Below are 23,007 nucleotides of genomic sequence, written 5' to 3'. Positions count from 1 at the left end.
GAGGGCTTTTCAGGAAAAGAACTGGGGCACAAAGTAGCTGAGTGACTGCTCATGGCCACAGGTAGATTCTGTGGCAGAAGCTCAGGTCGTTTTCAGGGCCTGAAATACAAAGCTCTTCTATCTAGAAAYGTTTTTTTTAATTTAATCCCATTCAGCTGCTGATCCAGTTTACTGCATAGCCCCACAAACAGCTCCGGCAGCACAGGGTGCTGTGGATGCTACTTGCGCCCCTACTGCTGCATGGCAAACCATGGCGTTAGTTACTATAGTTAGTGCATCTACTGCTCTTTGTCTGTCCTTATTATATATTATATACCTATTCTGTAAGTGCGTGCCTATAGAGGTAGATCACTTCTAGAGATTATCAAAAGGGCACAACGTTCACTCCTTCCCTTGTGGCCTGGGAAAGGGCAATGGTGGTTTGTTCTGCAGGCAGCAGTTTACAAGGTTGCGTGGCTGGGAAGGCTGAATTAATCTCTTGGTAGCAACAAGAGTAATGTAGTGGGTGCTGGAGTGAAAACTGAGGTTTTCAGGTGCTCCTTAGGAAAGGATATAGAGATCCTGACTCCAGGGGAGAACAGARCAAAGACAGGGGTTCCTCTTTCTCTCTGAAGTTCAGGCTTTGCWTTAGAAAGATGTTTGAACACCAGTTGGATGATCAAAATCTGTTCTGTTTCTGAAAAACTTGTCCCCCTGAGTACCATACGAACTACAGTGGCATGGTGAAGTTCTCCTTTCCTTAAATGTAACAGAGCACATCTTTAGCACTTCCAGTACATTGAAATAGAGTTTACAGAATCACAGCAACTTTGGGCCAATTTTAGCTGGTCTTCAGTARACGTAATGCAAGTACACTTGAAAGTAAAGTTTGGCTCTTAAGTGTCTATAGAACGTCTTTGTGTAAAGCCTGTATTGCTCCACTTCACAGTAAGTTGTAGCCAGTTTACACATTTGAAATAGTTTGTCGTTCTCTTCCTCTCACAGTTCACTGTTTAAGCTGCTATGCAAGTCCTAACTCTGGAAGAGTTATGCTGTCTTCGAAGGAAAGGTTTGCTTTCTGTTTTTACTCTAGTAACATAGATGCRAATCAAATCTGTCATTTGTTTTTCTGTGCTGTGTACATGCTTCTATAGCCTTAATTCAGAAATAATTTAGGAGTTATTAGCTATGTTTTTAGTGTACTAGGCCAAATTCCCTTGTGGTGATACGTGTGAGCAACTGTCCCATCTGCAGTGAATTTGTTTATTATTGCTTGATGAAGTAGTACTGAAGTTAAAATGTGGTCTCTGTATTGTTAATTATTTTAACTATTACTTTTATTTTTATTTTTATTATCAAATTGACTTTTACACACCTATACAGAACTTATTATAACCTTAGCATCATTACAGAGCAAAGCAGATGGGATATTGTAAACTGAGCTAACTTTAGGGTCCCCCAGTTTAGCATAACAATCTCTTCTTGCCAGATAAACAAAGCAGGAAGGATGGATAAACTCCTTTATCTGGGACACTACTCTGACAGGAGCAAAGAAAGAATGGTTCATCTTGGAGCAAAGCTTTATCCTGAAAACTGCTAAACACTGATCTTAGTCTGGCATCTACTAGGACTTTGCTGACCGAGGGCCCAAGTTTTCAGCACCTGGCTGGATGGAGCTCACAGCGAGGCAGCCTTTCCAGGAGACAGGATTGCCCTTGCTAGAAATGCGCCGGCTGTTTCTATAGGTGATTCAGTCAACAGGAATAAAATGGCTGAATATAAAGGCAGATTGCAAGTCTTTAATTCATGCAGAGTCTTTTAAATAAATCTCAATGTACCCTGGATTAAAGCTATGGCGTCCTGGAATCTGGATCACCAGCCCATTCAATATAAATTATTTTGAGATATCAAACAAATTTTTAGGAAGCGCAGGGAAAGGTCATCATGCTATAAATTGGTACAAATACCACCTACAGGTGTAAATGTGAAGATTCAGAAGTTAAACATCTGAGATGTGCTGTTCCTTAACCTCAAATGAAATAATAGAGCTGTCACAGACTATTAAGGAGTTGGGGTGGGAAGGGAAATGGTTTAGAGCCACTGTAAAGCATTCAGGTCTGGTTAAGACAACTGCTAACAACTTTAGGACATAAATAATACCTACTATGCTAAAACTACTATGAAGACATTAATATGAAGCAGTCAGAAAGAATTAAAAAGAAGAAACATGAGACTCAGTTGCAGAGTGGAATTCTTCAGAGAAGATAAAGGATATACACTTATTTCGTAGTGTTTTTCATATATAAAACATCTCATAGCTGCTTAAAAACACATTGCAATAGGTTCCATGAAAAAAAAAAAGTGGTCAAGGGAAACACATTAGAAAGCGAAGCCAGGACTGAGACAGCACTTCCATTTTATTCCTTTTAAACTTCAAAATTAAATTCTAGTATGGAATGTCTTATGATTGTTATTAGATCAGAAATCCTTTACTTTCTTTTGAAAGCCATAACCGAACACAAAAAGTGTTTCCCAGATATTAAAAAGTGAGTTACTGCTTTCTGCATTCATATACTCTCAAATCACTTCACTTTTTAAACTTCAAACATTGTATATAACCCTCAGTAAGGAATGTGCACTTTGGTGCATGTGAAAATATTGGTTGAGACACAATGATGCTTGATATACTGCACATGCACCATTCATTAATTTTCCCTGACAATTTATATGCATAGCTGTTAGGTTATCCAAATATAAACTTGCACACACCCTGAGAGCTTGGAAGGTTCACACCCTTTTTAAATCCAGGCAACCTCTCTTGACTGTGAATTCCCATTTGGCCTCTCTGCTGGGCTTGCCAGAATGCTGAAGCTCAGCAGGTGTGGGCTTTCTGTAAAGTTTTCCCAGTGAAAGTCAAATGGGAAATTCTCAAACATGCAAAAATACAATACTCACGCAAATGTAGGCCAGATTGGGACCTCAGTTTGAAAACTCTGTGGGGCAGGGACTATGTCTTTTAGTATACACTAGCATAATACATGCCTGACTCCAGATCAGGGTTTTAGTTGCCACAGTAAAATAAATAATGAATGAATAGTCACTAAAAGATTCCCTATGTCATTTAAAGGTTCAGTGGCCAAATGGTTTCTAGGAGGGCCATAGRCTCATGCTGTAAATCAGAAGGAATTCAGGGTGCTCAGCACTTTGTACAGTGGGCACTTTTTTACTTGGTATGATGTCTTGCAATATGGAAGTAAAAATGTGCAGCTCCATGTTTCCAGAGAGGTGACGTGAAGACTTGATCTTTGCAAAATACTTTGGAGATTGAATGTTATGCAAAGGCCATGTGTTACTCAAACATGAGCTCTCATTGCATCTCTGTATTGTCATAGTATGGCATATTAATTACAGTAGTGCTCTGATGACATGGAAACTAAGTTTCTGACAGCTTCTGTTTCTGACCCAACCATAAAATGTTCTTAAGGCTAAAACTTAATATAAAACGGTCTGGCCTGACAGCAACTCCCTTATACCATTTGATTTCTTTATATGAGAGATTGTTTAAAGAGAAGTTAAAATCAGTATTTTATAATATGGAGGAAATTACCCTCCTACATTTTAGCTGAACAATTTTTTAAAAGCCCCAACTTTGGGCTTACTGCATGTCCCACATAGGTAATTCTTAGAACAAAAAATTCCTTTTGGATCTTTTTAGATCTGAATTCTTACGCGCACAGAGTATTTTCTTTGACTCAGTCTGAATAACTGTATTTCTATCAGGAAAGAAATCAAATTAGCTCAGTTTTGAGGCACACATGACCGAAGAAGTCAAAGCAAGTATGTAGTATAACTTTATTAGGAGGAAGACTGAATAATCAATTACAAGAATAAGAATTACAGAGAAAGATGCTGCCTACTCAGATATGTTTCATGGATGTACTGTATGGACCTTGACCTCCTGCTGTCTGCAAACCTCCTTGCCAATCCACTCTAAATTTCACTAGCTAACCTTCTGTCTGCATCATGCAGTGAAAAAAAATTAAATTCTGGGACTTTTGCACTGGAAGTAATGAAATTCTTTATTAATGGATATTCTTGTGACAAAGGGAAACAAAAAAAAAGGGGGGGGGGACCTGAAACACTCTGGATGTCTGTTTTGGGAGGTAAGATCTGTCACCGTACAATGGAAAACTATTTCATGTGACAAGGGATAATTACATTTCTCTTAAACATATGTTAATAGTGCTGCCTATATCCCTTTTTGGTTTCCATACGTGCAAATCCACCTGTAGCCTGCTTTACCAAGCTAGGTACACACTAAATCTTACATATCCATGTCCTGCCATGGCACCTCAGCTATGCCATGATTTCAGGGCTCACAGCCCACATTTATTGTGCTACACTAACTGGAATTGCTTTAGGAATGGTGGGCAGTGTAAGAACTTCTTTGTCCTTCCTAGTCCTTGATGCAGATGTATTTTTAGGTATTTGTCAGATTGCCTTGTATTCAGTTTACTATTTGATTCTTTAAGTTTCTACTAGAGTGTAAACCAGTAAACTTTCTTGTGAGCTATTCCTGCTTATACATTTATGGTGGAATAAGCACCTGGTGAGACCACGAATGGCCTTTCAGAAGGAACTACCAACATATAAGACTTGAGAATGATAACTATTAATTCATGGCAGGCTGGACAGACATGATGAGTTCATAACTGCCCACAGTGTCTCTAGTACAGCAGAATGAGCATAATACAGTAGGATCACAGCGTTATGCTGACTTTAAATGACCAGTTGATTCGTAAGTGTCAGAGCAGCTGATTACTACAGAAGTAAGTTGCCGCTGTGCTCCGAAGGACAGCTCTGTGCAACTTCAATATGTCTTCTGCAATCCAGATTAGTGTTGGCCAACCAACCATCAGAACAGCTGTGGCAATGGGGGTTTGTGTGATTTGACCGAAGATCCTGGGCATTAGAAATACAATGATTTCTGGTTTTCAGAGAATGGGGAGCTCACATTTCATAGGGAACAACGATAATACTTGTACCCATAGTTCAGTTACCACAAATAGTGTGTTACCTGCAGCTTTTGTTCATCGTCAGGGCAGGTTCATGAGAGGTGATCTGAGAACTACAGAAAAGATGCATGATGTCAGGATGCTGAGCAAGTCTTGTCTTTTCTGACTCACAAAACTATGCCCTGATGTCAGAGATCTTGGCAAAAAAAAAACAAAAAAAACCCCCAAAGTTGACTGCATGCTCACCAGCTACAGGAGGGAGGTTGAGTGAGATGCAGTTTCAAAAGACCTCGCAATACCAAGTGAGTGGGTAATGAAATGCCAGATGAAATTTAATAATTTTAATTACACATACACGATGAATGACTCTAATTTACTTAATATCACTTAGGAAAGAGGCCACAGAGTCATTGTAGATAATTCTCTGAAAATTGGCACAGAATTTTAGGGGCAGTGTCACAGCCCAGCTGTAAAAAAGTTGAGTGGAGTTTCAGAAACTATTTAGTCAAAGAAACTGAAAACAAAAGATAGCCTGTCACTGTGACATTGTATACTGTCATAGTATACTTGCATCTTGGATACTGCATGCATTAGAGGTCATCTCATCTCCAAAGAGTTTTAGCAAAAAAATAGAAAAAGTATAAAGGGTGGGCTGAGGTATAACACAAAGATTTAAATAGGCTATGACCCCCCAGTTTGGAAAAGAAGTTACTGCAGCATAAACTAACACAGTTCTCCAAAATTTTGATGATTGTGAAGAGTATAAACAGGTAATGATTATTCATTTCTCCTCATGATACAAAAGTAGGGGTCATCCAACAAAATTATCAGGCAGAAGCTGAAAATATGTAACACCATACATTTCCAAACAATACATTATTAATTATGAAACATGTCTCACCAGGATATTATACAGGCCAAAGCATAAGGGATTCAAAAAGGAATCAGATTAAATCCATGGCTTTAAATGCGATGGTCTGGCTATAAATTCTGGCTCAGGAAGTCCCTGGTCCCTGCAATTTATTGCCATGAACTGAGAGGGAATGCCAAGGAATGCGATATTTCTTATCATCTTTCCCAAAGCAACCACTACCCATTGCTCTTAAAAACAGGATATTGTGATAGATGGCCCATTAGTCTGACAAAGTGTGAGACTTCTCATATTTATATGCTTGCACATCAGACAAACTRGATGCAAGATTGTACTCCCCACAAAATGATTTGCGTACCAGTGGCTGTGGTTAATGTTGTCCATATGATTGTGGCACACTGAGCCCTACACCTATGCCAGGCTAATAGCAAGTGTTTTTGCATGCTGTGATTTCAGGGTACTGTGGTTGTAGGCCTGATACACACTATAGTCCTAGTTAGGCTGAGCCTAGGCAGCTAATTATAAAAAGATGCTTTCTGTGCCTGCATTCAGGTAACGCAAAGTGGTGGGAGATGACATGATTCTTTAGTGGTGGCATATAACGGAGGGAGAGCTCAAAGTGCAGTCATAAAGGGATTTGGTTTCAGGAGTGCTGCTGCTGTTCTCCTTCCCCCAGCAGTGCCTGGCTTTTGCTGCACGTTGCAGCACAGACTGCCCCGGCTCTATGGGGGTGGAATTTGCTTGAAATAACACTGTTTTTAAAGGGGATTATAGAAGTTTTGGGCAATGACATATGGGAAATTCATGGTGTGAACATTCCCTAAAGAGTTATCAGGACTCTACAACCAGTAATGGTAGGACAGAGTAACAAGTTGTGGTATGTAGCTTTATTAAGACATATTGTTCTCCCCTATTAGGATTAGAAATTTTTAGGGCTTTTTTACATTAACAGTCCTATACATGTTTTTAGCAATGTTTTTCTTCAGGGAATCTCTTCTTGCTTGTACAAATCAATAAAACAACTGACAAACTTCACTAAGAAGACATTTGATTATCTGCCAGGTAAGATAACTGGTGCTGCATAGTGATGTCAGTCCACTCCATGTACTCTATCTAGAATTTCCCATGTACTGTTACTTCTCCCTACAGCTGGTTTATAGCAAATTTCATTTAATTTTTCAGTATATTTTTCTCCCAAAATAAACAAATGTTGCCCTTCAACTGTTCCTCCCAGTTAATTATGTTAACTGGGACATCTATTCTTTAGACATTTTATAAAACACTGAAACTCTCATCTGAACTAGGCCACTAACTAATTGTTATGCGCAGGCAACAACATTGCATTATTTCTGAAATCTTGTTATCATTGTCTAACTGAAAATCCACATTAATGGTGAAATATCTTGTGCATGACTACTTTAAATCAGAAAAATCGCTGCTTAAACAAATTTTGTTATTTCTTTCTTTGGCCTGGCAGAAAAAAATGCAAATTTTTACAAATTAAGTTTTAGCAGCAATAGCATTAACAAACTGTAAAAGGGCACAACAAAATGTTATTTGGAAAACAATGTCCATAGTTGAAATGACTGAGTTAGCTGGTCTTAGAAATATTATCTTAGAAATACTGCATTGTGTTGGATTTTTGGTATGCCAGGTTACTGTTTTCTGTGTAGGAGTCAGATGGACATATCTTTGTTAGAAGTTTGTTGCCTGCATATTAAGGAATTAGGGTATGCATCACACATTTCATAAAAGCTATAGCATCTATACCTCTGAGGGCCTCTGTAAAGCTGCATACAATGACTCTTTGGAAGACAAGGTGAGTAGGTCCATCAGTGAATAAATTCATGAGCCACTGACTGCTACTACCCAAGTGATAACGAACTAAGGTTGAGGATTATATCATAAGAGGTTTGACAGAAATGCTACTCTTTTCGCTCTAATGAAGTATGAACTAAAAAGTATCACCTGTCAGGACTACTCATGAACCCTTACTCAAATATGCTCTTTTTAGGTGCTAAGCTTGGTAAAAGTAWAAATAATATTTCTCCTGATCATTTTTACTCACTCTGAAGCTGTCTAGGCATTTTACAGATATTAACAAATCAGGCATCATAGACAGTGATGTCCATGATTTCCTTGTACCTAGTCTACAGATTCTTGTGAAAGCAGTGTGCCATTCTTTGAATTGGAAGGGAGCAATTCATTATATCAGAAACATATGCCTCACTCTTCTTCCCTGCTGATTTAGCTGATTTAAACTTTTAATTGGTCTTGTCTACAAGCTTTGTATATGAAAAAACTAAAGCCCTGCTGGAAGCTCATGCACTAAACCCCCAGTGCTTTGGGGCAAGTGAACTGCATGTAATGGACCCCACACAATTTCTCTTGCTTAAGGAAGGGTTTCTGATGAGCCAGGAACTGTGCTTGAGCTTACGCCAACATATTTGTGAGAAGGTTTGTTTTTAACATTGCTAATGATCTGGAAACAAAATGGACTTTGCAGGAAAATCTCCAAAATATTTAAGGTAATTAGCACAAGTGGAAAAGAAAAAGCTTTAATAGGCTCTCCAAATCATCTGTCCCTGTATAGCAGAGGAAGCAGTTAAAAGAAAAGAAATTCTGAGCATGCTATGGCAGTTGCTAAACCATCAAAATTACTGTACCAGACATAACCATGGTGCAAATGGAAGGAAACAATGGAAATACATTCACTAATACTATTCCAAAATTATCCTAAAGGTGTTGAAGTTATTTGGTATTAAGCCTACAATTGGTAGAGCTAAAAGAATTCACCACATTTTTATAAACAATGGATGGAGACTCATAGAATTACCACTCTTATTGCTGGAACATACATCTGATACAGTAATTTAAGTAAAAATGCTGTTTGGGGCCTTCTTCTAAAATCCTATTATTCCTAGCAAGACATAGTGAACTCCCAGTACTAAGGTACAAATCATACCATAAAGTCATAGCAATTTCATTTTGGCACAGAACAATCCTCAGCTCCAAATTCATTGTTAGTGCAACTAAAATGAAGCCAAGATACATTTGTTCCAGGATCCTTAACAAAACAGTCTAAAAATTTTAATTCTAGTAATCTGAAACATTCTTTCACATTATCTCTAAAATATCTGAGATGGAACTATGTGAGTACACTTAGATTTCTAAAAGTATGTATAGTTTAAAATGAAGGTGCTTGCATTACTGATGAAAAGATAGCACTACCAAGATTTCACATCTTTCTGATAAGCGGACTTAATAATCTAGAAATATTTTACATTCCCTATCTCCAGCCAATTCAGGAAAYTAAATTGAAAAGGATATTTCAAGGAAGATTTGTTTCAAACTTTTTTGTAAAGTTTGAAGAGAAGGGACACACTTTTCCACTTCTTTATGCATGTCATTTAAATAACTGCAAAGTATCTGTATGATCAAAACAGAAGTATTGCACATCAGCTTTTCAAATCTATTACTGATCACATTAGAACTATTCTTGTGTGATTAAATGGTGACTAAAGCCATCAATATTTAGGCGTCTACAGCTTAAATACATTTCTTTGGTTTTTGTAGAAATAGGATAATTCTTAGGGAACTCTGGACTATCTGGACAAATACTGAAAAAAGTGTGGATGCTTATTTTGGGGGCATCATTCGATCTCCTTGAATCTGTAAAATGAGCCAGAATTTCATCTGAGAACATGCCGCCCTGATATGTGCGTGTGTGTGTGTGCGCACACGTGTATCTACATATATGTCTTTCTTACCTTGTGCTACAATTTCTATGACTACAATGAGAACAGCATGGTCTATAAGTCAAAAGACTAATACTGAGGTGTGGGAGAATTCAATTTTCATTCTATCACAAGCATAATTTGTAGCACAAATGAACTGGTTTAACCTGAGATTTCCAGTCATAGTTATATGGCCATGCAACTACTTCCACTTGTCTTTCTGTGTTTAAATATCTCTCTACTTTACAGTAGTTTGAGATGTGATAGAAGTTGGTATTGGTAAGCAGAAATTCTCTTACAGTGCTTCAATATATCCAACAATACGTGTTGGCCAGATAGGGCTTTTTTCCTGCAATGCCTGAACTATGCAATGCCATCCAATAAAAGCTGCAACAGGCATTTTTACTTGTACTGTTTTATTATATTTATATATGTTTTATGTATATTTCATATTATACTGAAATAATTTTAGTATTTCCATGAATACAACATCAGATTTCAAAATTGTGGGGTCTTCTTAAGTTATTTATCCCTAGTTGTAGGAAACTAAACAGTTATCTAGATTTAAGGTATCTAGGATAAAGTTCTTGAAAGAAAGGTAAAGTTAAGGTGCACAAAGACAGTTCATCTGGTTAAAAATCCCACAGGCCAAAGGGATATAAGTCTAAGCAGAAAAAGAGCCAGAAAGTAGTGCTAGCTGGGCCAGAAACAGAACAGCAAGATCACAGAAACTTTGTGAATTCATGAGGAGGAAAAGCCTTTTGTGGCTATCATGAAATTCCTGTAGATATGTCTGTATGTTCAACAAATTTGTCATTCTTAGTATTGCAGTACTCATAGAATCACAGAAAAATTTAGGTCGGAAAGGACATCTGCAGGTCATCTGACCCAACCTCCTGTTCAAAGCAAGCCTAACTTTAAAGATAGATGATGTTGCTCAGGGCCTTGTCCAGTCAAATTTCGGAAATCTCCAGGGCTGAAACACCACAACCTCTCTAGGCAACCTGTCCCAGTGCTTACCCATCCTGCTGGTGAAAAATATTTTCTTTATCCCCAACTGGATGTTCTCCAACTGCACCTTGCAACTGCTGCCTCCTGTCATTTCATTCCACACCTGTGAGGAGAGCTGCATCGGCCCTTTCTCTGACCCTCCATCACACTGGGGTGTTGCAAGGCCAGYGGCTCCCTGCAGCCGGGACTGGTGTCAGCTGGGGCTCCTGGTGGCACCAGGGCCTGTCCCCCTGCCCTGAGGGAGCAGGACCCTGGGGGCAGCCGGGGTGGCCCCAGGCCTGGGGGGGCATCAGACACTGCTGCAGGGTCGGGGTCGGGGGGGCTGGGGCTGGGCAGAGGCTGGGCCCTGGTGGGGCTGGAGCCAGCACYGCTGCAGTGTCGTGGGGCAGCAACWGAAGGCCCTAGGCTGAGCCGGGATGGGGCTGAGGCTGTTCAATTTTTGTTTCTCCTTCAGGTTAAACAACCAAAAATATGCTTCACAATGATTAAAATAAATTTCACATTCAAACTACCAAGCACAAGTCTATTAGACTTGTTACTAGGTCTGGCTTATTAATGCTACTGTAAAATGTTTACATAATACAAACTTTAAAGACGTTTCAGTTCTATTTTTAAATCATTAAGCAATTCTGCTTTTTTAAAGCTAACCTTGTACTTCTGCCAATTTTGACTTGATATTGCCAACTCATTCAGACCACATCTCTGCAGAAAAGGACGTGGAGTTATATCGGATCACAAACTGACCATGAGTTAACAGTGTTGCACTCTTGCAAAAAAAAGCAAACATTGTACTGAGAAGTACAAACAGAATTGTCTTTGGTAAAACACGTGAAGTAAAGCTCTTGGTTGATTCAGGGCTGGTAAGGTCTCGGCTGGAGTACTGTGACCTGTATGGAGCATCAGACAGTGCTTCAGGAGCATGATAAGGATGGTCAGAAGTAGAAAATGTGGTTTGTGAGGAGGGACTGAAGGATCGGGAGGTTGTTGGTCTTGGTAAGAGAAGACACAATGGCATTCGTGGAGGGCAGTCTTTAAAAATGTCAGTTTGCTACAAAGAGGAGGAAACTTCTTGTTTGTATTCCCACATCAGTTGGTAACAGATAGGCTACAGATCTCGATATGGGCAAGTCAGACATGAAATACAAGCACGATCCTAAAAAAAAGGAGTTAATAGGCTGTTTCCACCTGGATGTAGAATTTCTCTTCCTCTAAACCTGTAGCCCTGGAAACTAACCTCTCGCCAGTGCCATGGCAGGATTGCAGGAGACTGGGACCCCAGACTCTGCAGTGGTTCAAACGATGCATTGACAGGTCCCAAATGCCCTCATCAGTCACAGTCTGACACAGGGACATTTCCCAAGATCCCCTCTTACTATTTAAACAAAATCAGTCATCTTAAATAACTATTTCAGCAACAAGAAGATCTTTTTTTCCCCTGTACTTATTTCTCCTTCCTCTTAGGCTGCCAAAGCAGGCTGTGAAGTCTCATTTAYTGGAGCTTTTAACAATAGGTTAAATTTAGTTGAGAACTGCCTGCAGGAATGGTTGAAGACTTGATGATCTTCCTTTGAGACCCCAAGGCAAACTAGAGGACCTCCAATGCTCCTTCTAGTCTTTCTTTCTAGGACTATTTCAAGTAGAGCTTTTCATATATCCATAATAAATCTGGAGAGATTTGACACAGACAAAATGTTACCAGTAAAATTTTAAATGAATTCACTTAACTGTAAATATGGGGGTTGGGAGGAAGCCTTAAGTACAGACACATAAGAAAATTCTTGAGTAGGGGTCTTAAAAGTGCTCCATGTGAAAGCCATTTGAGAAACAGGATTAGGTGCCTGCCAGAAGGGCATATGGGCAAAGCAAAATCACCCACTGTATCTTCTGTCAGAAACACTTTGACAGTGTTAAGATGCTCACTACTCATTTATCTGAATGTGGGCTAATGTATTTGCAAAAATACTTGTCTCACATATGCAGCCATAACAAAATAATTCTGCCACTTTCAAAGGCTCTATTTATAGTCTTGTGACTATAACTTTATAAGGTGATGCAGTCTTCCTTTGGAATAACCACCTCTAATTGCAGATATACCTATTGAACATTATTTCTATGACCTGTTTTGAACTGTTTTTGTGGGTCAAACATCGTAAAGTCCTGGATGTGGTCACTTAAGAGTCACTCTAAAATTCTGTACAGTCAGAGATAATTATCAAATGCTTATTAGCAATCAGATCTGCATTCTCATATGAACAGAAGAATTTGAACCAGATTTTCCACACACTCTGAAGTCCTGCACATTCAAGTGCTGCTTCTATATCTTGCTCAAAGATATACCACTAGGGTGATGCAAATGCACAACAAAATTCACATGATCTAATCCCTACTAATTCTGTTTTAAGCTAATATGTTCCAGGCCTCAACCGGAAGACTTCTACAGCTGACAGGAGACAATACTCTGTTTTTTTTTCTTTGGGTTTTTTTTTTGAGCTGTCAAGGTCTAGGCCCAAAGTAGAGACATTTTTACATTTGACACATTTATCATAACAGATAGTTATGATCTTGATTTTTATTCGTGTTCAAACATAACAAACAAATTCTATTTTGGGAAGAAGGGGAGGAGTAAATTGGTCCTCTTTTGTATGGAAAATATTATAGTAAACTGTTTCTGTAGCCTGATTACATAAAAATAATCTCCAAATTGACTTTATCTGAATTAGCCATTTTAACTAATACTTTTAGTAACAGGAGCAAGGTGAGTCAGGACATGTCCTTAGCAGGGGTCAGACTCTATGAAGTTACTTGGCTGACCTCGCAACAGGTATTCATGGTGATTTCTGTGATTTTTGGCACTAATCAGAGAGGTTTTTTATAGAGAGTGTTGTAACACTAAGATAAAAATGACATCAATACACATTGCTCTCTCTTGGACAAAAGTACAGCACTTAGGTGATCACTCTTTCAGAATAATTTAAATGTAACCCACAAAGGAAAAAAAAGATAATGCTTCTAGGTTGGTTTTTATTTTTCACTTTTACCATGAAAAGCCTGAAATGCTACCCTGATATCCCTATCCCCTACTTAAGGTAAAATTCAGGACTTGTGTAGGTGGATATTCAGCTCTCCTGGACAAATCTAAGGACACCTGAATAATTAGTGGGATGCAGGCTCTGACTGGTCAGAATTTTGTCCAAAGGTTTTTCTTAATACTGCTTTTCCTAATACTTTCTAAATTGGTGGAGAGAGGGAGAGATTTATTTACTGAATTTTCTGCTGACTTGCTAATCAAGTTTCTAGAAATATAGACTTGAAACCCTTCCAACTTTCCTTTTTTAATGAACCCCGAACGAACTTTTTCAAGTTACAGAACAACAAACACAGAAAAGGCCAGATTCTGAGGAAGCCTTCTTTATAAAACATGAGGAAGTGGAATAAATACRAGACCGACAGATTAAATATAAAGAGATGGATTTAAAGCAGCTGCAAAATTTTGATTTGTTAGTTGCTGCCTGGCATTTAATTAATCTGCAACAGTCCTGCATTTGGCTGGGTCAGGAGGGTTCAGGCTCCCACCTGAGTGCACTGCACTGGGCTCTCACACCCAACAGCCGTATCAGAAGTATGAAGCAGTTACGATTACACTTTATTTTCCACAGAGAGCACAACAGAGAGTCCCRCATGAAATCAAGCGTGAAAAGGGTGAAGCTCCGGTGCACTCTTCCCCGAGCAGATTATTAGGCTCGTTTCTAGCTGGCATACAGGAGACGGAAATTTGGGCGGGGGGGACGCTGAAGAAACCACAGTAAAAGCGGTGAGTGACTTAATCAGACGTCAGGGCCGACCCGGAGCGCTCAGCGACCGGCTTAGGCCTCACGCGGCAAGAGAGGCAGAGCCAGCCGGCGGCTGGCGGCGGCCAGGCCGTAAAGGCCGCGCCAGGCCGTTAACGGCCGCGCCGAGGGGCGAAGTGCCCCGGGTCTTTCCCCCCCACCCCCCGCACGTGCGCGCCGCCCCCTCCGGCCTCCCCGCGGGGCCCCCCCAGGACTCAGCGGCGCCGGTGACTCCCGGCGCGGCGGCGCCCTGCGGCTGCTCTGCCTCCTCCCTCCCTCCCTCCCGGCAGATCACCCCACCCCGCCGGGCGGTCACCTCAGCAGGAGGAGCCGCCGCCGCTTTGCCTCCGCTGCCGCGGCCACCTGACGGCAGTGAGCCGTGCCGCGCCGTGCCGCGCCGTGCCATGCAGGCAGGGAAGGCAGCCGCGGGCCGCGAGGGCGGCGGGCCCCTGCAGCTCACCATGAAGAGGGGCTGCGAGGTGCTGCGCGACCCCCACCTCAACAAGGTAGGGGCGGGCGGCAGGTGCGCCGCGCCGCGGGGCCGGAGGGGGGCAGGCGCGCAGGCGGCCCCCTCCCCTCCTCTCCCCTCGCCGCCCCGCCTGCCACCCACCCGCCTAGCGCTTCCTCCCGCCCCCCGGCTCCGGCCGCCCGCCGCCACCTGCCGCGGCGCCGCCCCGCCTGCCTTCTCGCGGGGGCCGGCGCCGCGCCGCGCCGGGCAGCGCTGGGCAGCCGAGCCCGGTACTTCCTGCCTCTGCCGCCCGCCTGGCCCCCCGGGCTCCGCCGGCCGGGCGAGGCCGCGCTCCGTCGCGGGGAGCGGGCTTACCCCCCCCCCCCCCCCCCGAAAGGACGAAGGAGCAGCAGTCTGCGGAAAGATGCCGATGAAAGTTCATAAGCCGATGCGCGAATTCCCCACTCCCGTGCCTTTATTTTCGTGGTGCTTTCCCTCGCCCTTCCTCCCGTGGGTGCCCCCCCGAATTCCTGTGGGGTGTCCTGTCCCCTGGCGGGTAGCAGAGGTGTTTCATCACCGTCTGTCCCCTTCGAGCTGCGAAACGCCACTCTTTCCCTCCACCCGCCATTAGCGAACGCAGTCCRCTTCTAATTGGTGCAGGAGTACAGTGAAACCTTTTTATCTCATCTCTAATTCACTTAAGAACGCTAATTCAGCATGATAAAACTTTCTAAGCATGTTAAATTAATCTGTCTAGAAAAAAAAAGAAAGCTGGGAACGGAGTGAGTAAGTATTTGCACAGCTCTGATACAACTGCATTGTTCAGATAGCAAAACACTGTTGGCATGGCCAGYCCTGGATTTGCTGCCAAAAGGAAAGATGGGTGAAGTCAAAGGTAGATGTGTTATGATAAACCACACCTGGCATATGAAGCCTTGGTTGAGTTCTTCTAGCCCCCAACTTCTTGGACATGATTTTTTACAGTCAGCTTCTATCTATGCTCTGATTTGTACCTCTGCATTAAAATGCATATGTAATCGTTTTACTTATTGCCAAGTTGCATAAATTGACAAAAATTATTTCTGTATTTTTACTGGATAGGCTGATTCATCATTAAAAYCTCCATATATTAGTTAGATGAATAGTGCTTTTATTAGTCTTGGTGCTTGAATACAAAGTTTGCTCAGAGGCTGTCATACGTCTAAGTCTGTGTAGGCCCGAGAAGGTCTCTTGAGGTCAGGTGGAATGAAAACTAAAAAGTAAAAGTCCAAGAAGAAAACGGTGAGAAGTTTTTTCACTTGGGATTCTTTTTAAGCAATTGCAGTATTCATGGAAAAAGTCTGATTCAGAATAACCAAGGAAAGCCAACCAAGCAAAAAGCTTGTTTTAAGAAGTAGGCCATATTCTAAAATGTCTTGTCTAAAGAGCAGTCAGAGGCAAAACAAGCTCATTGCTACCTTTTTCCCTCAAGCATCATGTGTCTTGCCCCTGAGCAGTATACTTGGAGTTTGGATGTTAAAGAGGAGAGCTCTTGTTTGATTTCCTGGCTTTGGCTTTACTCTTCCCTCCCCCCTCAGCTGTGAATGAACATTTGTACTGTACAGTAGAGAAGCAGGGAAAAGCAATTGTTCATTACCAGCCATATCTACCCAGCTGGTGCAAAGTTTTGCATGGCGTAGGAAAGGTCAGCTGAAATCTCCRGTCTTTATGCCTGTGAGGAGAGGGTGAAGAACACTTAAGCTAGTTTGTTGACTGAGACAGGTTGTTTTTGGTGGGTGTGGATGTATAATGCCCTACAATATCTACGGGGGAAATAAAATGAAAAATGCTGATACCTGGCCAATTGCCAGTTTGATAAATTGTGATGTGCAAGCATGGGAGCTGATACTCCCAGTTCGCTTGCTATTGGTTAAGCAGACATCAGATTGTACGGAATTCAATTTTAGGTGGACAAAGTATCTCCTTTAATGATTCTAAAGTATAGGGATCATTTGCAGTACTGAAGAACTGCCAGAACTTTCTGCTATCTCACAGGCCCTCTGTAAGAGGTAGAATTGCTTGGTATCAGCACTTTGTTTTAGATACTGTGCCAGTTCTAATAGTCTTACTTATAGTTAACTTTTGCCAAGTATAGGCAAGTACCAAGTAGTAGTGTCTAGCTGTGGCTTGTAGAAAAATAAGCCAAATCACGTGTCATAGTCCCTACCTGCATCTTGTCTGACATTTGTAATTTTTCCTCTTTGCAGTATAAATTACCCACACTAAATTTTGCTTACAGAAGATATCTTCTGTAACATTCAGTTTTGAACTGTTAAAGTTTTCAGGGACTCTTAAGCCAAGACAGTTGGTATGTCAAGCAGGCAAAACTGAAATAGGCATGCAATATATGAAAGTTTGGTGTTTGCATCCTCAAATAATATATTCCTTCAGTATGTTATTTCTTTCGTTTTTCCTTCTTGTTTTCCTTCAATATATTATTCCTTCAGTTCAGACAAGTTTAGAGAAAATTGTACAGGGAACAACTTATACTTGGCCCTCTTTAAGGACAGGTGTAAGAAGAAATAAGGAGCTTGATTTTTTTTTTTTTTTGAATACCTATCTATCTGCATTTAGTGTCCTATTCAGTAATAAAGCTGGATTTCTGCACACTCAGTATACATACCACTTTGTTATACTCAACCGTACAGCTGGGGGAATGTTAGGGCAAACGGCTGAATTTCCTCTTTTCCACATTTCCCTTGCATTCTACCTGGGCAAAGTTTCCAGACAAGAAGGAACATATTAACCGCTGAGGTATGTTGAAGCCCTAGGCAATGTAGTTCCTAGGTCTTTTCTGTTTCACTTTGTAAATAACACACAAACATGTACAAACTTCACTGAGGGGAAGCTTACTAAAAAAGTCTCTTTTGTTTTCTTTCGGGCATCTTGCCTAGATATGAAACCATTGCTGCTTTTACAGGATAACTGCTGAGCTGAGGCAAGCTGCTCAGTGGAGTGATGCATGTGGAACAGTGGATCTGAACACACTGAGTTGAATTACTTGAGGATACGTGTCCTAATCTCTAGACAATAATCATGATTCATCTGAGATTCCATGGTTCATCTGAGATTTCTTAGGTCCCTAGTGTTTACAGATGTCTTTAGGACCTTCTTGGTAATGGCCTTGTTTTTTCTTGAGCAAATAAACACAATGTAAATAGGAATTATAGAAACAAACAAATCACAGTTTTGCTTCTTTTCATTGAAATAGATTGTATAAGAAACTTTTGGCTGTGAGTTGTATGCTCTTTAAGCTGTTAAGTTACAGAAATGTAAAAGCAATTGGTTCTATTCAACTTTACTGTAAATCTTTGTTTTACTCAATATATGAATTTGCTATTGTAAAACAGAGATCATAGAGATATTTAAAAGAAAACTTGCATCTCATCTTTAACTTTTTACCTTTTTATATTGTTTAAACAAATCATAGTTTCCCATATGCTGCTTGTTTTCAGAATCTTGCTGTGAAGATATGCAAACACATATTTCAATACCAAACTCTTCAGCTAGCCTTTATTAATTGCCAAGTCAAAATGCTTCCCTGATTGAGAAACTTTGCCATTGGGAAAGTGCTTTTCTTCCGTACTGCTTTCATATTCTTGCAGAGCAATTCAGCCAACAGGAAACAAGATCTGGTCCTATTTAATCTAAGCGCTGGAGGGTTCTCTCCTCCCCCCAACCACTTATTTTTAACCACTTTCCTCTGACTGTCCACTATCATCATCACTATGTGTAGCATGCTTGCAAACTGTTGGTCCCTCTTCTTTCTTCCTCATGCTTCAAGCTACACTAAAGCAGTGGAGAATATCAGAACAGACTGAGTGATGGGACTGCTGAATATCTGAGAGTCCCAGATCTCAGTCTCTCCCGTGCTGGCATTGATGTTTTATCCTTACCACCTCCTATATGTGGTGCTCTGGGATCTCAGTGGATCCTCAACTTACTGTTTATTATTTAGTCATGTTAGTTGTGGGCTGGGGTTGGCTGTGAATCCATAGACTCACTACTGAACTTACTGTACAACAGCCATATTGGAACAGACCAAAGGTCCATTTATCCCAGAATTTTATTTCTGACAGTGGCCAAAGTCGATGCCTCAGGATGAGTAAAAGAGTGAAGCAAGCCTGTAGTGAACTTTCCCAGAGTAATTGGTTCCAGACTGAGAAAACAGCAGTTTATTAGGCAATTATTCAGATGCAAATTACCCTCCCCCCCTTTTCAGGTTACACAGAATCTATGTACTAATTCACTAAAAAAAACCCAACTTTTTTTAAATTCAGGCTAAATCTGTGCCTGAGCTAAGCAGAAGTGTTTACTTCCTGTTTTGCCTCTGAATCTCAGGCAGTGGGAAGCGAATGCTTGTGAAATACAGATATGTTTTGTCTGTGTACAGTAAKTTGCTTCACTAAAATTCAATTTGAGAAAGTGTAACAATATATCTTGTGATTGGTGTGGTGACATATAAAAAAGGTCTTATGACTCTGATATTTGTTGGTAACACTGTAATAGGCATCAGAAAAAACAGTCCTCAGTGAAAGAATCAAAAGCATCCTATGAAGTTTCTCTCTACTTGCTGGATAAAAGAGAGAAAAGCTCCTATTTCTATGTCGAACACTGAGTGGTAGACTATTTTCCCTTTCCTTTGCTAATATTCTCACTTCTTAAATGTATCTGAACTTTGCCTGGGTTTTCTGCCCTGGTCAGTGCTCATATAAGTGTTGCTTTTGCCTTAGTAGTAAATAGATCTTTTGAGAAGAAAACTGATGAATCTGAAGATGAGGGAAGAAAACACTCCTTAAAATAGCATATTAGAAGTATCTGTATTAGCTGGTGAGATAGGTTTTCTGGAGATTATTTAATATTGCAATGAATCATTTTATATTAAATGCTAGTAGGCATGATAATGTGTTTTAGATTGGAAGATGATCAGCTCCATGTGAARGTAAAGGTAAAAGTTGGGGAATTTCTTTGGTGTAGTTGCTGATCAATCTCTCTTCTACCTCCTTTTTCCTATGGTAACATTTTATTTTTTTAACAGTAATGTTTCCCTATTAGTTGCTATCAGTTCTTATCTCCATCAGATCACCTAACATAACAATTCTGATCTTGATAGGGATAAGTACATGTTATTTTCCTGTCCTTCACAAGAATAAATGATATCATGTTTATGGTAGTACAGAAAGCTAGATCAAGTCCAGTCTTGGTTTGAAATCTTTTAGAGTGAACTTGTATTGATTCCGTCCTTTGTGTTGCATGAGTTTTCCATTTTTGATCTATTATTAGAGTCTCTAAAACAGGATTTATTGTTCCATGGAATGGCAACCTAAAATAGGAGGTTCTTCAGATGTGAATTTAATTCATATCATAGTCTTTTATTTTTAGCAATTATGGCCATAAGTTGTAGACGGACAGAACTGCAGCTAACTTAAAATGCATTTGGTTTTTGGGCAATGGTGTGAACTTGGTGATGGCTTACCAGTGGATATCATAGGATAGGGTGAAGGGGTTGTGACATTATCAGTGTATTTTTCTTAAATAATGCCTTTTAATTTACTTCTAAGGAATGTTTTTCAATAACATACTTCTTGAAATCTGATTTCTCTGCAGATAAAACTCTCCTGCATCTCTAATCATATGTGATTAATATGTCTTTGGTTTCTGTTGATCTTTCACTGCCCAATCTTACTGCAGTTAAGGGAAACTGAATTTTGTGAGATRTAGGGTAGGAGTTCTGATGCAGGACTATTTCTGTATGAGAGCTATTATTTAGAGTATGTACTAAGGGGCTTTAAAAAGAAGTTCTGGGCTTTTTTCCATGTATCTTAATATAAGGCATGTTTGTTTTGCATATGCAACTTGTTATGCGTGCAGATATAAGTAACTTTCTATCGCTGCCATTTTATTCTAGTACAACACTGAAAATCATTGAGCATAGATGTCTTGTGGTGTCTGTCTTATCTAAGTTAGGAGGGCTTTCCCATGCTGAACAGAGGGACTCTCTGAAGGCGAGACCCTGCCTCTCCGTTTGGGAAACAGGGAGGCTGTTCTGGGGAATGAGGGGTGGGCTAGACCAGGGCCAGTTTTTTCTTTTTCAACATCTGAAACTTCTGAACTTCTGAGGGAAGGATGACACATAATTTTGCAAGCTGCATATTGGGAAGATGTTTTGAGGAAGCAAAACTACAAACGCACCCTGTCCTTATGCTCTTCTTTACAGCATCCTGTCTTTAACAGTGGCCAAGAGRAAGCCCTACCATAGCCTGTTTTGGGCTTGGCAGGGAGTGAGCTCTGTATAAGTAGTGGCTGGTTGGCCTGAGTATGGTGCTTCCTTGTCTCCTAACTTGTCTTTCCTTTTGCGGTAGTGAGTTGAATGGAGCTGAAAGCAGAGGGCCCTCRGAGCAGCTGCAGCACCACTCACTGAGGGAGATGAGGCTTGCCTGCTAGAGCAAGGAGCCCACCATAGTTGGAGGTGCAGTTCTCCTAGATGAACTTGGGGACTAGAAATAATACGGCAAAAGCCCTGCTGGCATCTGAAGTGCCTTTTTCCACTGTATTCTCTGCTTTAGAGAGGTGAGATAGTCCAGACAGCTGAGCTGGACAGAGCCTGGCCATTCTTTGGAGGAAAAAGGGAGACAGATAGTACCAAAGGAAGGTAAGGACTTGGTGGATGTAAGGGTACAAAGAGTTGGGGAAGGTTTGGTAGGGTGCACACGTATGACACTACAAAAAGGGACAAGGAGGGTAGAGGTGGCGTGCTCCCAAAAGCTTCTTAACGTCTGAGGACATATATTTCATCCTGAGAGTCAGTTTTTTTAATACAGCCAAAGCTTTTCATGAAGCTCTATGTAGCAGCGCTTGCCTGTTTGCACAGGGGCCTGCTAGAATGGCTCCCTGACCTATATGAATTCTTCTTGGCATCCAATAAACTGAATAGAGATGGGGGGTTGTTGGTCATTCTAGCTACAACTTTGTTTTCTGTAGGTCAGACGAAACACAGGCATAGGGTTGCAGAGGAAAGAGCTCCGAGGGTAATGTAGGCCAGGTGACTAGAAATTATTCATAAGTAGAAACCTACAGTAAGTGTATTGTAGGCTGGCAGTGAATACCAGCCACTGTGGGAATGCAAGTTGGCAACAAAAATCTAAAAAAGTATTTCAAAAGGGGAGTAACGTGCCTATGGTAGAGGGAAGAATATATTAATACGGAAAAAGTCTTTTGGGAAAAGCAAAAGGTATTTTAATCAGACTGTTTTACCATCATATTCTATGTGTACAGCTTGCACTGTTCATTGACCCCTAATAATTTTGTTCCTGACCAAGTAGGTAAAATGCTGTGGTTAGTGTTATATTCTCTGCTTCCTGTTGGCCTTGTTCTTTGCTTGCAGTTATGAGAACAAATGCTGAGACAGCATGTTGGGAACAAAGTTCTGTGACTTGAATAAAAAGCAAATAAAATGAAGGAGAAGTTATGTAGTAAGCTATATACCAATGAATGCTAGCAACTGAAAACCAATACAAATTTTCACAAGGAACTGAAACTTAAAAGTTGTTTTGCTGTGAAGCTGTTTCAGGGATTAGGAACACTTTGCAGTTGTTTACTTGTTCTTGTAACTTCGGTAATTGAAAACAGACAGACAAACTTGACCTTTTTTCTTTAGGTCGAGGAATCCCGTGCTCATTAGTTATAAATACTACTTGAACAGGCATATTGATCTTAGCACAGAGTGCCATGCAAATGGGATTTTTAAAATGGGTTAAATGTGTTTTTCTACACTCAAATTCATAGGGATCCTGGGATGGCACAAAACTGGGCTTTTTGATTTTATTGATGGATGCTGATAGCAAGTAGGGTAAGAGCTTGCTGAGAAATGGTGCTTCTGCCTAGGTAAGCAGAAAAGCGTATTTGTTTTTTCTGCATAAAGCACATCTCAGTACATAAGTTCTTATTTTGCATTTTGCATTTTTCACTTTATGCGTTCAATTCTGCTGTATCAGCCATTCGTAGTGAGCTGTCTTTGTGAAGGAAGATATTATGGCTGTAGCAGGCACAAACTTCTTTCCTCCTGCCCTGCTTTCCTTCC

At 40.7% G+C, this 23,007-nt stretch overlaps 1 protein-coding gene across 2 annotated transcripts in view; it reads left to right on the top strand.

Moving 5' to 3' along the window:
* Positions 1-14,817: 14,817 nt before the first annotated feature.
* Positions 14,818-23,007, top strand: part of ME1 (malic enzyme 1) — a 202,661-nt gene continuing 194,471 nt past the window's right edge. The window contains exon 1 of one of the 2 annotated variants that reach the window (XM_026080234.1): positions 14,818-14,946. In XM_026080234.1, the coding sequence (XP_025936019.1) occupies positions 14,845-14,946 (102 nt within the window). In that variant the 5' untranslated portion in view covers positions 14,818-14,844. Of the gene's footprint in view, positions 14,947-21,550; positions 21,580-23,007 lie in introns of those variants that run through there. The other variant, XM_026080236.1, reaches the window with a different exon arrangement.

The sequence above is a fragment of the Apteryx rowi genome, unplaced genomic scaffold, assembly GCF_003343035.1.
Source record: "Apteryx rowi isolate R43461 unplaced genomic scaffold, aptRow1 scaffold_512, whole genome shotgun sequence".
NCBI classification, from domain to species: Eukaryota; Metazoa; Chordata; class Aves; order Apterygiformes; family Apterygidae; genus Apteryx; species Apteryx rowi.
This window is presented reverse-complemented; position numbering and strand designations above follow the sequence as displayed.